The 16659-nt window shown below is 21.6% G+C and overlaps 2 protein-coding genes across 2 annotated transcripts; one reads left to right on the top strand and one right to left on the bottom strand.

Moving 5' to 3' along the window:
* Positions 1 to 3154: 3154 nt before the first annotated feature.
* LOC122505705 (lysozyme c-1-like) lies at positions 3155 to 3945 on the bottom strand. Its single transcript, XM_043617489.1, has one exon. The coding sequence runs from the start codon at positions 3670 to 3672 to the stop codon at positions 3238 to 3240; it is 435 nt and encodes a 144-aa protein (XP_043473424.1). The 5' UTR covers positions 3673 to 3945; the 3' UTR covers positions 3155 to 3237.
* A 10999-nt stretch (positions 3946 to 14944) lies between these two features.
* Positions 14945 to 15794, top strand: LOC122505721 (lysozyme c-1-like). Its single transcript, XM_043617518.1, has one exon. It carries the CDS (start codon positions 15131 to 15133, stop codon positions 15581 to 15583), a length of 453 nt encoding a protein of 150 aa, XP_043473453.1. The 5' UTR covers positions 14945 to 15130; the 3' UTR covers positions 15584 to 15794.
* Positions 15795 to 16659: the final 865 nt, after the last annotated feature.

Genomic DNA, 16659 nt, shown 5'->3' on the forward strand with positions numbered 1-16659 from the left:
TATTTTGTTTGAGTAATTTAATAGATTAAAAAGCGTCATTAAAAATTAGCGCATTATTAAATTACATAATATTTCTTTTTTACATAAATTTCTATCTCGGTACTCATATACTGAAAAAATACTTTTATTTGATACATATTTGTTTTCAATCTTAAATATTTGTTTTAAGTACTTTCCTTATTTTTTAGTAATAAGTTTCTTAGTTTGTAATTAGAAAATAAATATTATTTATTTTAAGGGTTTATAAATCACTATTACAATTGTAATAATTTTATTTTTTAATTAAATATATTTATTTATATTGATACAATTTTTATGTGATTTTATATATTCTGACAATAGATAATTTTTGTTAATAAAATATGTAAGTAATTATTGTATAAATATTTATTCCGTTAAATACTTGTAGAAATATTTCGTATATTTGTCATTCGACGATAAATTAACAAATTGACTCTTCTGTTAATATTGACATTAATTAAAGAAATTCAATAATTTTTTTCTAGCAAATACAATAAAAAAAGAATATTATAATTAATATTTTGCACAAGCGACAAATAGTTGAATATTTTTTTAAAAACGAAAAATAACACCAATTTCTTTAAAAAATATTTTTTTGTATTTTCGAATTTTTATGAATAATTTATTTTCATTTTTTGTATTTGAATATTTTTACATGCAAAAAAGGCAAAGAAGATTTTATTAGGTAATCGTAATATTATTAGTTTATAATAATTAAAGATGACCGAGTGATAAAATCATTATCAATTTAATTATTATTTTCAGGAATTCTTAACTAAATTTCTTCTTCAAATGTTTTCTTTTTTAATAATTTGCAAAAAAGTTCTTTGACAATTTTCAAATCCATTTGTTTGCAATATTCAATTTTACGAAATTTCAATTATTTGTAAATTCTTCAATTTTAGAAAATAAAAACTTATAATAATATGAAAAAAATTCAATTAAACTTTTTCAAAAAAACTATTGGCACAATTCAATTATTTTCTAAAATGCATGCTATAATGCTTTTATTATTCAATTATTTAAAATTTTAACTAAAATTCGTTTGAAATAAATTTTTATTAGAAAATTTAACGAGATTACAATTATTTGAATATAAAAATAAATAATTTATTGAATAATTGAATGTTTCTTAAAATTCAATTCCCATAAAGAATCGTTATTAACAAATTTACAAATAATTGAATTCTTTCGACGAATTTTAATAAAATTATTAAGAATAATTACATTCTTCGAGAAATTCTATTCAAATTGTATTAAAAAAATAAGAAGAATTTTATTATTTTTAAACAACATTTAATTTTTGCGAAGAATGTTATTACTCTTGAAAATAATTAAATTTCTGCAATAACTTATAAATTATCCAAAATAAAAATTTTTTTTCGTGTTTTAACTAAAATTCTTCTGAAAATGCATTATTTTTAATAATTTTTGAAAAAGTGCTTTGAAAATTTTTAAATTCATTTCTTGTGAATTTAATTTTACAAAATTTTAGTTATTCTTGAATTCTTCAATTAAATTTACAATTATAAAAAAAAAACTTCAAATAATTTTATTAAAAATCCGCAATTAAACTTTTTCAAAAAAATTAATTCCACAGAATTGTTAGTTAAAAATATGAAAAATTCAAATTTCGAAAGATTTTAATTTAAAAAATTTTCAAAAATGAATGTTTCTTAAACTTAAATTCTCATATAAATTTATCAATAAATTTTTAAGTAATTGAATTCTTTTGACGAATTTTAATAAAATTTTTAAGTAATTGAATTCTTTTGATGAATTTTAATAAAATTTTTAAAAACAATTACATTTTTCGAGGAATTTGATTAAAATTATATTAAAAATAATTGAAATTCTGCAATGAGTTTTATTATTTGTAAAAATAATTAAATTCCTTAAAAGAATTTTATTATTTACAAAAATAATTGAATCCATGTAAAAATTTTATTTTTTATAAAAATAATTGAATGATTGCGAGGAAATTTATAAAAAAAATTTGTAAATAATTGAATGTCTGCGAAATTTTTATTATTTTATAAAGAAATTGAAAGGTTTGCCATGAATTTTATTAAATTTTTTCAAAAGAATTGAATTACGGAGAAGAATTTAATTATTTCTAAAGATAATTGAAATTTTGACGAGAATTTGTTTTTTAATTTTTAAACATAATTGAATTTCTGCAAAGAATTTGATTATTTTTTTAAATAATTGAAATTTTGCAATGTGTTTGAGAATTTTTGAAAATAATTGAATTCCTGTAGAAAATTTTATTACATATAATAATAATTAAATTGAAAATTTAATTTTTCTATAGCTATAGCTTGTTGACTACTTTTTTCTGTCTTAAAGCTACATTTCGCTACTTTTTTAAAACCAATTATCGAGTACGAAGCCTGTGTACAAATTATGTGATTTTCAAAATAATAATTAAATTATTGCGAAGAAATGCCTAAAGAATTTGCAAATTAATTTAATTCTGTGAAATTATTATTATTTATGAAAATAATTAAATATTTGAGTAGAAATTTATAAAAAAATTTTTAAATAATTGGAATCTTTTGGAAAATTTTATTAAAGTAAGTAGATATTGAAAATTATTGAATTGAGGAAAAATTTTTAAAGTAATTGAAACTTTGCCAAGAATTTAATTCAATTTTTTTTTAAAATAATTGAATTTCTGAAGAAGAATTTTATTATTTACAAAGATAATTAAAATTTTAATGAGAATTTTTAAAAGTTTTTGAACATAATTGAATTTCTGCGATGAATTTTATTGGTTTTGAAAATAATTGAATTTCTGATATCATTTGTAATTTCTCCAAAATTCATTTTTTTTAGTGTTTTTAATAAAATTAAATTTAAACAAATTACGGACTTTACGGGCGTTTTTTTTCAAAAAACTGACTTTTTCGGACTTCAAACAAATTTACCGACATTTACGGGATTTACGGACCTAGTCCTAGCCCTGAGAAAATATAATTTAATAATAATTCATGATAAAAATGTATTTAAAATTGATATTTTTGGTAAAAAAAATAAAAAATAGTAAAATAAAACTTTTAAACTAGTGGTTTGGAAACAATAACCATTTATGAAAGGAATATTAATAAAATAAAAGAATCAAATAGAAAAATTAGTTAAATAATTAATTAACTTTATTATTTTATTAATTTAATGAATTAATTAGTATATAATAATTAAGTATACAAGAAAAGATCAATATTTGCAGCCTGACAGATCGGGAAGAGCTTTATTTTTACAATCCTTGACCCATCCGGGCCAATGATTGAAACCCTCCTGCGAATGAATCATTTTCGCACATGCCACATCGTCTTGAATGTCGTCAGTAATGAATTCGTCGCATTTCTTGTTGCAAACGCCACCTTTTCTTGATTGCTCACACCATTTTGCACTATTGATTTGAAAGACACCATAACAATAGCTCGACATTGTTTTTGGTCCAGTTTTCTTCCTCGTGTCAAGTCCACTTTCGCTTTTCATTAGACAGACAAAATTACTGATGAATGATCGGGAAACTCCTCCTTTCACAAGTTCTTGCGCCGCTTCACATTGAGTCAACACTTTTCCTTGAGCAGGTGAATAATAGCCGAGAATTATTATCAGCGGTAGAAAAATTCCCATCAGGTGCATTCTTCTTAATAATAATATTAATTTCTATTTTATTATTATTAATAGTATTTTTTTTATTGTTGGCACAATTTTTATTATTTTATTATTGATAATTTCAATCCTTCTTATTGTCAATTTCTTATATGTAATTTTTTTCTAGTCTTTTTATTTCGAACAATTATTTTCAGTATATGAGAACGAGAAGAAATCTTTAAAAGTTTGAAAGTAACTGAGTATGTGGAATGTTTTTTATAGATTTGTATTTTAATAACTACGACAATTCTCCGCCTACTGACTTTTATCACATTCAGTAAAGTCACATATCCGTCTATTAAAATTATCATTTTTTTTTATAATAATTAATATCACTCCCAAATGACTCTTTTTATCAAAAAATTTTTTTATTAGTTTCATTTTATTATTATTTTATTTCAAGTGCATCGAATTTTTTTATTTTATTTTTTGAAAACTATTAGAAAATATTTACGGAAAATATGAAAATATTTTCTACAATTTTTAACAATTCGGTTTAAATTTTTAAAATATCAAAAAATTGATTAAATAAATTATTCAATACACTATTATTAATAGATTTTTTTTTCTAATTACAAACTAAGAAATTTATTTAGTAAAAAAATATTAAAATTTACTTCAAATATAAATATTCAGGCGCTGATTATGAAAAAAAATTTGTTATTAATTTTGTTTCTATTATTTTTAAATCTTCCAAAATTTTTCTTGTGTTCTTCAAACTATTTTTGAAAAATATTTACGAAATGTAAAAAAATCTTTTTAATAATTCTAAATATTTTTTTTGTTTATTAGAAAATTGGTTAAATAAATTATTTAATAAATTGCAATATAAGTTGGTTCTCTATATTATTAAATAGTAATAGAAATTAAAAATCGTCATTTCTTTCACTTTTTTTAAATAAATATTTAGTCATTATTATTTTTCCATAGAAATTTAGATTTTCAAAAATTTGTATGTAATTCAAATATTTTTGAAATTAAACAATTTTTAAAAAATTGTTATTTAAAACAAGAAGAAATCGATCACTCCGAGTCTTCGACTCGGAGCAATCGATATCTTCTTGTTTTATAATAAATAATTAAAGATGACCAACTGATGAAATTATTATTTTATATTACACAAGAATAATGTTACTGTAACTTCATAAAAATTATCCTCATTTCAATTCAATTTTTTAAAAAAATTTTTAACTAAAATTCTTCTTTAAATTAATTATTTTTAATAATTTTTGAAAAAGTTCTTTGAGAATTTCCAAATTCATTTGTTTACATTTCAATTTTATGAAGTTTCAATTATTCTGAAATTCTTCAATTAAATATATATTAGAAAATAAAATCTTCAAATAGAAAAAAAAATCCAATTAAACTTTTTCAAAAAAATTAATTCTATACCTACATAATTGTTAGTTAAAAGTATAAAAAATTCAGATTTTTAAAAATTTCAATTTGAATCCTTGTCAAAATTCAATTATTTTCTAAAAATTCACGCTATAATGCTTTTAATATTCAATTTTTATTTAAAATTTTAACTGAAATTCATTTTTAAATCAATTTTCGTAAAAAAAAAAGTCTACGAGAAATCGATTATTTAAATATAAAAATCAATAATTTATATAGTTATAATAAATAAAACTATTTTTAATAAAATAAAAATAATCTGTTTTAATAGATAGTTTTTGAAAATTGAATTCCAATAAAGAATTGTATAAACAAATTTTTAAATATTTGAATTCTTTTGACGAATTTTAATGAAATTCCTAAGAATATAATTACATTTTTCAAGGAATTCGATTAAAATTATATTAAAAATAATTTAAATTCTACGATATGAGTTTTATTGTTTATGAATGTAATTGAATTCCTAAGAAGAACTTTATTATTTTTGTACAATATTTAATTTTTGCGAAGAAAATTTATTAGTCTTGAAAATAATTAAGTTCCTGCAATAATTTTTAACTTTTCCAAAATTAAATTTTTTTCGTGTTTTTAATATTAAACACCTTCTATAAATCCACTATTTTTATAATAATTTTTGAAAACGTTCTTTGAAAATTTTCAAATCAATTTGTTTACAATTCAATTTTAAAAAATTTCAATTATTCTTAAATTCTTCAATTAAATATAAATTATAAAATAGAAACTTTAAATAATTTTTTTTTTAAATCCACAATTAAACTTACTCAAAAAAATTAATTCCACAGAATTATTAGTTAAAAATATGAAAAAAATTCAGATTTTTAAAGATTTTAATTTGAAACCTTTTCAAAGTTGAAAGTTTCTTAAAGTTGAATTCTCATATAGAATTTTATCAATAAATTTTTAAATAATTGAATTCTTTTGACCTATTTTAATAAAATTTTTAAAAACAATTATATTTTTCGAGAAATTTGATTAAAATTGTATATTAAAAATAATTGAAATTCTGCGATGAGTTTTATTATTTGTGAAAATAATTAAATCCTTAAGAAGAATTTCATTATTTACGAAAATAATTTAATCCTTGTAAAAATTTTATTATTTATAAAAATAATTGAATTGTTGCGAATAAATTTATAAAAAATTTCTAAATAATTGAATTTCTGTAAAATTTTTATTATTTTATAAAAATAATTAAAGGTTTGCGTAGAATTTTATTAATTTTTTTTTAAATAATTGAATTCTTTTGGAAAATTTTATTAAAATAGTAGAAATTGCAAAAACCATTGAATTGAAGATAATTTTTAAAAATAATTGAAATTTTGCCAGGAATTTTATTTAAATTTTTGAAAATAATTGAATTTCGGAGAAGAATTTTACTAATCATTAAGATAATTGACATTTTGATAAGAACTTTTTTAAATTTGTGAACATAATTTAATTTTTGCGAAGAATATTATTTTTTTTTTTTAAATAATTGAATTTCTGCAATCATTTGTAATTTCAAAATTCAATTTTGTTTTCTGTTTTCAACTAATATTCTTCTATAAATCCATTATTATTAATAATTAATTAGATATAATGTTTACAAATTTAACTAATTTCATAAGAATTCGAATTATTAAAATTTTTCAAAAATCTAAGTTCTTTAAAATTTCTAATTACCTAAATTCACTCAAAATTGCAGAAAATTTCTTATAAAATTTAACATTAAAACCTTTTGAAGTTCATCTAGGTATGAAAATTGTAAACATAACTCTTTTAAAATTGAATTAACTTTGAAATATTTGAGTAAAATTATTCATTAAATAAATATTATAAGTAATAATTTTATGATAATTCTTAAAGAATTAAGTATTATTTAAAAAGAAATTTTTATCAGAAATAGAAAAAATTGAAGGAATTCTATTAGAATTCGTGGTACTTTCATAGTTTATGAGGCAAACAAAATAGACGCACCAAAACTCAGAATTTTTTTATGAATTCTAAAAATTAATTTTTTTCCAGTACTTTTAATTTTTGTGGCTTTTAATTTTAATTTTTAACTTTCAACTTTTTTGTGTCAAAAAAAAAATAAATAAATAAAAAAGTTTCATATCATCCTAGTTGAGTCAACTTTTACGCAAAAGGAAGAAATGTTTTTTTTAAATCATCAAAATTTGATCAATTTAAAAAAGATGTATGAAAAGAATGTCACTGGAAAATGTTTATATGGTAAATTATTATTGAGAGTGACTCGCGAAGAATATTCGTGGATATCAGTCGTGTAGTATGGAATAGAAATCGGAAAGTGGAGGGGCGGGGGTGCAGGTTGCCAGTCAAGGCTGACTTCAGATTTCAGAGTGCGAAGCATTGTGTCCCGAAGGCGCATTGTCCTCCCGTCACTGGAAATTCAACAATACCGAGTCCGTAAGTTAGTAACCCTACCGTAAAAACTTATCTCCACACCACGTTTCTCTCTCTATATAGCTATACTGTGCCCAAGAATCTTTGCGATTCCCGTTCGATTTTCAACCCCCTTATATACTTGTCCGATTTCAGATTCTTCTTCCTACTCTTCTTCTTTTTCATCTATTTTCTCTCGGTCTATATATATTTCCACTGATGCTCGATTGTTAAGCGTCAATTTCCTTCCTTTTCTATATATTGTACACACTATATACACTTGATGTGCTCTCCCTTCGGGAAACAAAAGAATTCATCGGACAAAAAATCATAAGAAATATTATGATTCTTTCTTTGGATTTTCGATTTCTCTCTTTGCGAAAGGAAATTGTATTTTTCCTTTAGAAGTCAAAAGATAAAATTAGAATGAAAAGAGAAATAAAAAAATAGGAAAATATTTTTTCAAATCGACTAACAAATAGTAAATTATTAAAAAAATATTTTAGATAAATGAAAATTATTCAAAATCGTTATTAATTATTAAATATTAGAATGTTGAAATTAGAGCATTAAATAAATAACAATAACTAATAAATATTAAATATACTTAAAATAAATATTTCTTTATTTCAAGACATTTTTAACGGTTTTATAGTAGAAAACGTGGCGTTGAAATCTCCACGAATGTAAAAAGTGGAGCTAATAAAAAAAATTCAGGCATTAAGGAGAAACAATAAACTACCAATGAGACAACAATTAAACTAGAAATATAACGAGGAAAACTTCTCAAAGTTCAAAAAATAGTTTTATTCAAAGAACAATAATTAATTAGAAAATATTTAGAAAACCAGTAGAAGGTCTAGTTTTAGTCAGACAATAATCATCGCAGAAGAAATTCAGGCACGAACTAGAAGCAGTGTCAATATTGTCAGTGTCAAGGTTGAAGAAAAAAAAAATTGAACCATGAATTAAACCGGAAGTAGAAAAGGGCATTTTTTGTCAGACAATAAACTTCGTCCCAAAGTGTTCGCCAAGTAGAAAAAGTAATTCTAGCCAGACAGTAAAAATGATTCATAGAAATTTTTGTTTCCAAGTAGAAAAGGTACTTTTAGTCAGACAGTGAAAATGATTCCTAGAAAATTTGCTTATCAAAATTAGAAAAAGTGGTAGAAAATTTAGTGTCAAAGTAGTACAAATAATTTTAGTCAGACATTAATGACTTGGTAAAAAGTACAATTTTAGAGTAGAAAAAATAATATCAGTCAGACAATAATCAGCTTAGAAAAGATTGAGTATGGAAGTAGAAAGTGTTATTTCAAAAAGACAATAAGCACTTGGTGTATAATTTGTCCTCAAAGTAGAACAAGGAATTTTAGTCAGACAAAAATCAAGGGGAACAAGTAGAAAAAATGAATTTAGTCGGACAATTATTAATTGGAAGAAGATTTAGTTTAAGAGTATCGGAAATTTTTTTAATTAGACAATAACTCGTTTAAAATAATTCGTATAAAATTTGATCTCGAACAAGAAAAACTAATTATAGTCAGACACTAATTATTTGGTATAAAATTTGGTCGCTAAGTAGAACAAGTATTTATAGTCAGACAGTAATTAAGTCTTTGAATATTTACTCCCAAAGTAAAAAAAGAAATTATTGTCAGACAATAGTAAAGACAATATGAATATTTGGTCTCAAAGTAGAAAAGCTAATTATAGTCAGACAATAATTTAATAAATAAATAGTTGGTCTCAAAGTAGAAAAATCAATTATGAGTAAGACGTAATAATTAGTATAAAATTTGGTCTTGAAGTAGAAAAACCGATTATAGTCAGACAATATTTTAGTAAATAAATAGTTGGTCTCAAAGTAGAAAAATTAATTATAGTCAGACGTAATAATTAGTATAAAATTTTGTCTTAAACTAGAAAAACCGATTATAGTCAGACAATCAGAATTTTTTACAAAATTTGGGCTCGAAGTAGAACAAGTAATTCTAGTCGGGCAATAATTAGGTAAATAAATATTTGATCTCAAAGTAGAAAAACTAATTATAGTCAGACATAATAATTAACTTAAAATTTTGTCTTGAAATTTTTTTTTTGTCTTGAAGTAGAAAAACTGATTACAGTCAGACACTAATTATTTGGAATAAAATTTGATTTCAAAGTAGAACGAGTCATTATAATCAGACAATTATTAATTTGGATAAGTAGAAAAAGCTGCTTTAATCAGACAATAATCAAATGGTACAATATTTAGTTTTAAAGTAGAAAAAGCATTTTTAGGCAGACAACAAAAAGCAGATTTACATTTGTTATATAAATGAAAGTTATAACGATCATGAGTCAAGGCCTAATTATTAATATTTAAAATATTAATACTAATTATTATTTATAAAAAATATTGATAAATTGATATACTAAAGTAAAAAAATTAAATTTTCCTCGAAGGCACTCACCATCATTAGAAGTATGAAGCATCTAAAATTCTCGTTAAGTAGATAATACCATTTCAGTCAGACACCATAACTGTAAAAAAAGGAATAAAATAATTAGAACAGTTTTCTTCATCGTTTTTTAAATATACAGTAGTAATTGTTATATTATTAATTTGTATGTGATACACTGAAAACAAAATTTATTTGATTCAAAAAACCGATTACTTAGTTAATTAAATTATTATTTACTTAGTTAATTAAATTATTATTTAATAAATTAATTAAATTTTACTTGAATCAAATAATTTTTATTTAAATTGATTGAATTGTATTTTTCAGTCAATTGAATTATTTTTGCTTCAAATACTGAAATTATTGGTTCAAATGCAATTTATTTCAAATACCATTTAATTGACTCCAAGAAATATTTTATTCAAGTAAAAATTTGAGATTTGAGTCAAATAACTGATGACTTGACAATTATCAAATGATAATTGTCAAGTAATCAGTTATTTGACTCAAATAATTTTTTTTTCAGTGTATGCGCAGAAAGAGTTTATCCAAAAGTAGAAAAAGATGTTATAGACAGACAACATAAGAAAACACATTATTCAGTTTTGTAATAATTGCAAATAATTATTTACAAAAATGTCTTTGCCTGCAAGAGAACATTTAGTCTCGAAGTAGAGAAACCTGTTTCAGTCAGACAGCAAATACCTAACACCTATTAATTATAAAAATTACTTTTTAAAACAAGTATGAATAAAAATTTTCACTTATGTACAAATATTTCCTTTTAATTGTTAGTCTCCTTCTAAAACTACAATTATATAGAAATTGAAGAAAAATATTGTATACTGATTTTTATCTACTCTGTCTAATGATTAAGAATTAAAATTTTAAAAAATTATCAAAAATCGATTAATTTTCGAAAAAAACAAACACCTTTGAGTGGTATAATTAAATTGACTTGAAAGAAAGAGAGATATTGTACTATTAACCGGATACAAACGTTAAAGATTAGCGGGTGGTCATCCGTAAGGGGATACAGTTGTTATTAGTCAGACAAAGAATAGTTGAGCACTCGAGCTCTCATGCAGGGTGGATTTATCTACTTATCTTCACGTGACCCATATATTCTCTCACTATAAAGCAAAGGGAATTCTACATATTTATTCAAACTAAAAAAAAAAAAAATGAAAATAGAAAATAAACAACAATTTTCGATTTATATTTAAAACTCGTTATTAATATTTACCAATATGCATTCATTTAAGTGAAGAACATAAACCGACGAATAAAAATTAATAATAGACACTAAAGTAGTTTAGTTAAATTTAATATTATTTCGGAAAATTTAAATAATAATTGACAAAAAATAAAAGAAATTTTAAATAATTGAAAGGAATGATAAACAGTCACGTTGGTAATGTAGTTTGATACCCGAAGGTATTAAAACCTGTTACACTGTGACTTTCAATCTTCCTTATTCACATTCAAGAGAGCGCCACGAATTCAATGAATAACAAAATTCCATAATTATTTTACTCAAATATTTATTTTTCTGATAAAAAATTATTATATAAATCTTGTCAAAAATTTCATTTATTTTCAAAAATATTTCTCAATTTTTTAATTATTAAAAATTTTTTGAAAAAAATTCTTTATGAGAATTTAATTTTAAGAAACGTTCAATTATTAAATAAATTATTTATTTTTCTATTTAAATAATTCATTTCTCGTAGAATTTTTCATTAAAAATTGATTTAAAAATTAATTTTAGTTACAAATTTTAAATAATAATTTAATATTAAAAGTATTGTAGCATGAATTTTTAGAAATTATTAAATTTTGAAAAGGTCTCAAATTATAATCTTTGAAAATTTGAATTTTTGATACTTTTCACTAAAAATTGTGTAGAATTAATTTTTTTTTTAAATTTAATTAAAATTTTTTAAATTATTTGAAGTTTCTATTTTCTAATAAATATTTAATTAAAGAATTTCAAAATAATTGAAACTTCATAAAATTGAATTGTAAACAAATGAATTTGAAAATTCTCAAAGAACTTTTTCAAAAATTATTATTAAAATTAATTGATTTATAGAAGAACTAAAAAAAATTTAATTTCGGAGAAATTACAAATGATTGCAGCAATTTAATTATTTTTAAAAAGTAAAAAAATTCTTTACAAAAAAATTCAATTATATTCCAAAATTTTTTTAAATTCTCGTCAAAATTTCAATTATCTTTATAAATATTAAATTTCTTAATAAAATTCTATGCAATTATTCAATTATTCTTTTAATAAGTAATCAAAAAGTCACAGGAATTCAATTATTTATAAATTTCTTCGAAATAATTCAATTATTTTCAAAAATAATAAAATTTTTACAGGGTTTCAATTATTTTCGTAAAAATTAAAATTCTTTTTTGGAATTCAATTATTTTTACAAATCACAAATAATAAATCTCATCGCAGAATTTCTATTATTTTTAATATAATTTTAATCAAATTCCTCGAAAAATGTAATTGTTTTTAAAAATTTTTATTAAAATTCGTCAAAAGAATTCAATTATTTAAAAATTTATTGATAAAATTCTATATGAGAATTCAAGTTTAAGAAACATTCAATTTTGAAAAGGTTTGAAATTAAAATCTTTAAAAATCTGAATTTTTCATATTTTTAACTAACAATTCTGTGGAATTAATTTTTTTGAAAAAGTTTAATCGTAATTTTTAAAAATTATTTCAAGTTTTTATTTTCTAATGTAGGGTAAGTGCGGGTATAGTCGGACAGTACTAGTAGTCGGACACTTTCGTGTTTTTTGGCAAATAAATAATAATGCATTGTGATAATTACTTTAAACAGTATACTAGACGAATGTGTGAAGTTTATATTTTATTAAAATAGTGTTATTTTCGAAAATAATTAAACAAGAAATATTTTATTTAATGTTTTAAAAATCATGGTGTCCGACTATAGATACAACCATTTTCGAGTAGCGCGATGAGTGGCACAAAGTTTTGTTGATAATTAATCATAAATATTAAAACGTATAGGGTCTAAATATTATATTAATAACTTCTAATATGCTTTAATTCCATTTTCCAGCAGATAGCAATTAAAAAATGATCTTTTTCTTTTTATAAATTCAAAATATCTGACAGATGTCCGACTATAGAAACAAGGGGAAAAAGTGTCCGACTACTAAAGCAATCGTAATTTTTTATTAAATTGTTTATATTTTATTAAATACTCAACTATTTGTAACAAATTTATATGATTTTTAATCCTGAAGAACTCCTTTAATTAATAATGTGCTTATAAACACAGTAGATATTTGCTATTTCAAGAAAAAAAGCATAATTTAAGATTGTATCCTTAAGTGTCCGACTACTAGTGCATTTACCCTATATTTAATTGAAGAATTTTCGATAAATTTAAATTTCATAGAATTAAATAGTAAACAAATGAATTTGAATTTATTGCAGAAATTTAATTATTTTCAAGAGTAATAATATTCTTCGACAAAATTAAATATTGTTCAAAAATAATAAAATTATTCTCAGGAATCCAATTATTTTCACAAATAATAAAACTCATCGCATAATAATTTCAATTATTTTTTTAATACAATTTTAATAGAATTTCTCGAAGAATGTAATTAATTATTCTTAAAAATTTTATTAAAATTTGTCCAAAGAATTCAATTATTTAAAAATTTGTTGATAACCATTCTTTATGGGAATTGAAGTTTAAGAAACATTCAATTATTCAATAAAATATTTATTTTTGTATTCTTAAATTAAAAATTAATTGACTTTTAGTAGAATTTTCTAATGAAAATTAATTTAAGAATGAATTTCATTTAAAATTTTAGATAAATGAAAAGATTTCGAATTAAAATCTTTGAAAATCTGAAATTTCCATACTCTTAAGTAACGAATTAATTTTTTTGAAAAAGTTTAATTGAATTCTTTTGGAAAATATTTTTATTTTTTATTTTCTAATAAGTTATAATAACAATATATTCTTATAATCTAAAATAATGATTTTATCACTTGGTCATCTTCATGTTTTGTAATAATATTTCTATACATTTTTTTTTTTTTATTTCAAAAAGATTCGAATTTGAAACTTTTAAAAATTCTAATTCCTACGGAAAAAAATAACAATTAAATATTTATTTTAAGATAAAGTTATTGATATTTTTGAATAATTTTCCAATTAAAGAAATTCGTCAATAAATGTAATAGAACATTTTTTTGATAGTATCTAATCTTTCTTAGAGTGAATTCGAATATTCTTTAGGTTCAGACAGAAAGTAAAAATTTTGTCTGAAAATCAGGGAAAACAAAATTAAATTTTCGTTTTTCCGTGATTATTGAGTTAAATAATTTTTAAAATTGATTTGAAGCATTACTTATTAGTTCCAAATACTCAATTTATTTGACTTAAGTAATATTTATGTTTGACGAAAATCACTGATTATTTAATACCTACGAAAAAAAAAAATACTTAGGTCCAAAAAATATGTACTTAAATATTATTAATAATAAATTAATAAATATTAAATACTCAAATAAGTATTTAATGGATAATAAACAAATAAACTATTTAATTAAATCTTCAAATAATTTTTTTTCACAGTAGAAATTAAAATTTTTTCTAAATATATTAAAAGAAGATGATACATTGTAAATTGTAATGATTATAAATCCGCAAATTCTAATGAAGTGGAATCTATTAAAATTATGTTAATTTTACAAAGAAACTAGTTTCATAAACAATAGAACGAAGAAATTAATTTGAAAAAAAACTAGCTGCTTGTCTATATACTTTGCTTAAGTCTATAATGTGTAATGATAGATTGAATGCGTGTGTACAGTGAATTATTAAAATTCCCCCCCATTATAAAATCAGGTTCACGTCCCCTCTTTAAAAATTTCTTATCGCTCAAGCTCAAGGCTGTCTTATTGTTTCACACAAGGTCTATAGGCGGCTCTGCTTCGTTATATCAAAGCAAATTTTCCGCGGAAACTCAGGTAAACGAATGGAATATTATCTCATTATCAGTCACTTGAAAACACTTTTAAAGTCGATTCCTCATTTGAAAATTTCTTCACTTCAAAATTTATAGTTCACAATTGAGTAATTGTGAACAATTCTCATATAGCAAAGTGCGTGACCAAAAAAAAAAAAATGCGCATCCGCGCTCTATTTTCCCTCTCCCTCATATTTTTCCTCTCCCGTGAAATTCACATCTCACATGGAAAAATATTGACCCGCTGTGAAGCGGCAAAAGAATTAATAAAAGGCGGCGTTTCGAGGACATTTGTCAGTAATTTTGTTTGCCTGATGGAAAAGGAGAGTGGACTCGATACAAAAAAAATCACCGGCCCAAAAGCGCAATCGAGCTATTCGTTTGGAGTTTTTCAAATTAGCAGTGGCAAATGGTGTACACGTGGACGTGCCGGTGGACTTTGTATGAAAAAATGTGAAGATTTTGCCGACGATAATATTCAAGATGATATTGTGTGTGCAAGAAAAATTCAGGAGAAAGAGGGCTTTAAATATTGGAGTGGCTGGTTGAAGAAATGCAAAAATCAAACACTGCCCAATGTTTCGAATTGTAAGCGTAGACGCAAGCGATGAGAAAAAGGACGAATAAAATTCTCCCCAAAATCAGGATTATTGCCAAGAAACAATTACGAACACTAGAAATTTCTCAAATAATCAAAATAATAATAAAAAAGAAAAAAAGTCTTACTAATGAATTGACAATTGTTACGTGAAAAAATTCTGGGAAAATTCAAATAATCAAAAGGAAATAATCAAAAAGTAAACAATAATAAAAATATAATAATAATAAAAATAATAATAAAAAAATAAACAATAATAAAAAAATATTTAAAAAATAAGTAACAATTTGAACCCGTGAAAGATTATAATTAATTATATTAATTTTCGTGTTCTTTCATTCATTCTGTTCCAAGTTTAAAACCAGTTTTTATGTATACTTTATTTGTTTTCTTTCTTTAAAAAATATTGTTTGACAAATCGAAAATATGCAGGTATTTTTTCACAATTCATAATAAAATAATATTAGAAATTAGAAAATTAAAAAGAAAATTATGATTAACAAATGAAAAATATACTCATTTTGAATATTATTATTATGCTTTTTTCTATAACAAAATTCGTTCGACTGATCTAAATTATTATCCAAATTATTCTCCTTTTTATTTATAAAAAATAGAGAATTGTTAAATTTTTAATTCTTACAAGGAAATAATTTTCACATTATTTCTATTTCTTAATTTCAATTGTTTTAATAAAATTCAGTTTTTTCGAAAATAAAGGAAAAAAATGTTTATAAATTATATTTGTCAGTTAGAGAATTTAATTAAAGATGAAATTGAAAATTTACGAATTTTTAAAAAATAAAGGAAAAAATTTTACTCAAAAAAATGTTCTGTTACATTTATTTCAGAATTTCTTTAATTGCACAATTATTCAAAAACATCAATAACTTCTTTTTTAAATAAATATTCAATTATTATTATTATTTTTCCATAGGAATTAAGATTTTCAAAAATTTCAAATTCAAACCTTTTTGAAATTAAACAACTTTAAAAAAAGATAAATTTGTAAATTGATAAATTTTAAAAATTGGTAAAAATTATAAAACATGAAGATATTGATTGCTCCGAGTCGAAGACTCGGAGTGA

Source organism: Leptopilina heterotoma, unplaced genomic scaffold (assembly GCF_015476425.1).
Source record: "Leptopilina heterotoma isolate Lh14 unplaced genomic scaffold, ASM1547642v1 Lhet_365, whole genome shotgun sequence".
NCBI classification, from domain to species: Eukaryota; Metazoa; Arthropoda; class Insecta; order Hymenoptera; family Figitidae; genus Leptopilina; species Leptopilina heterotoma.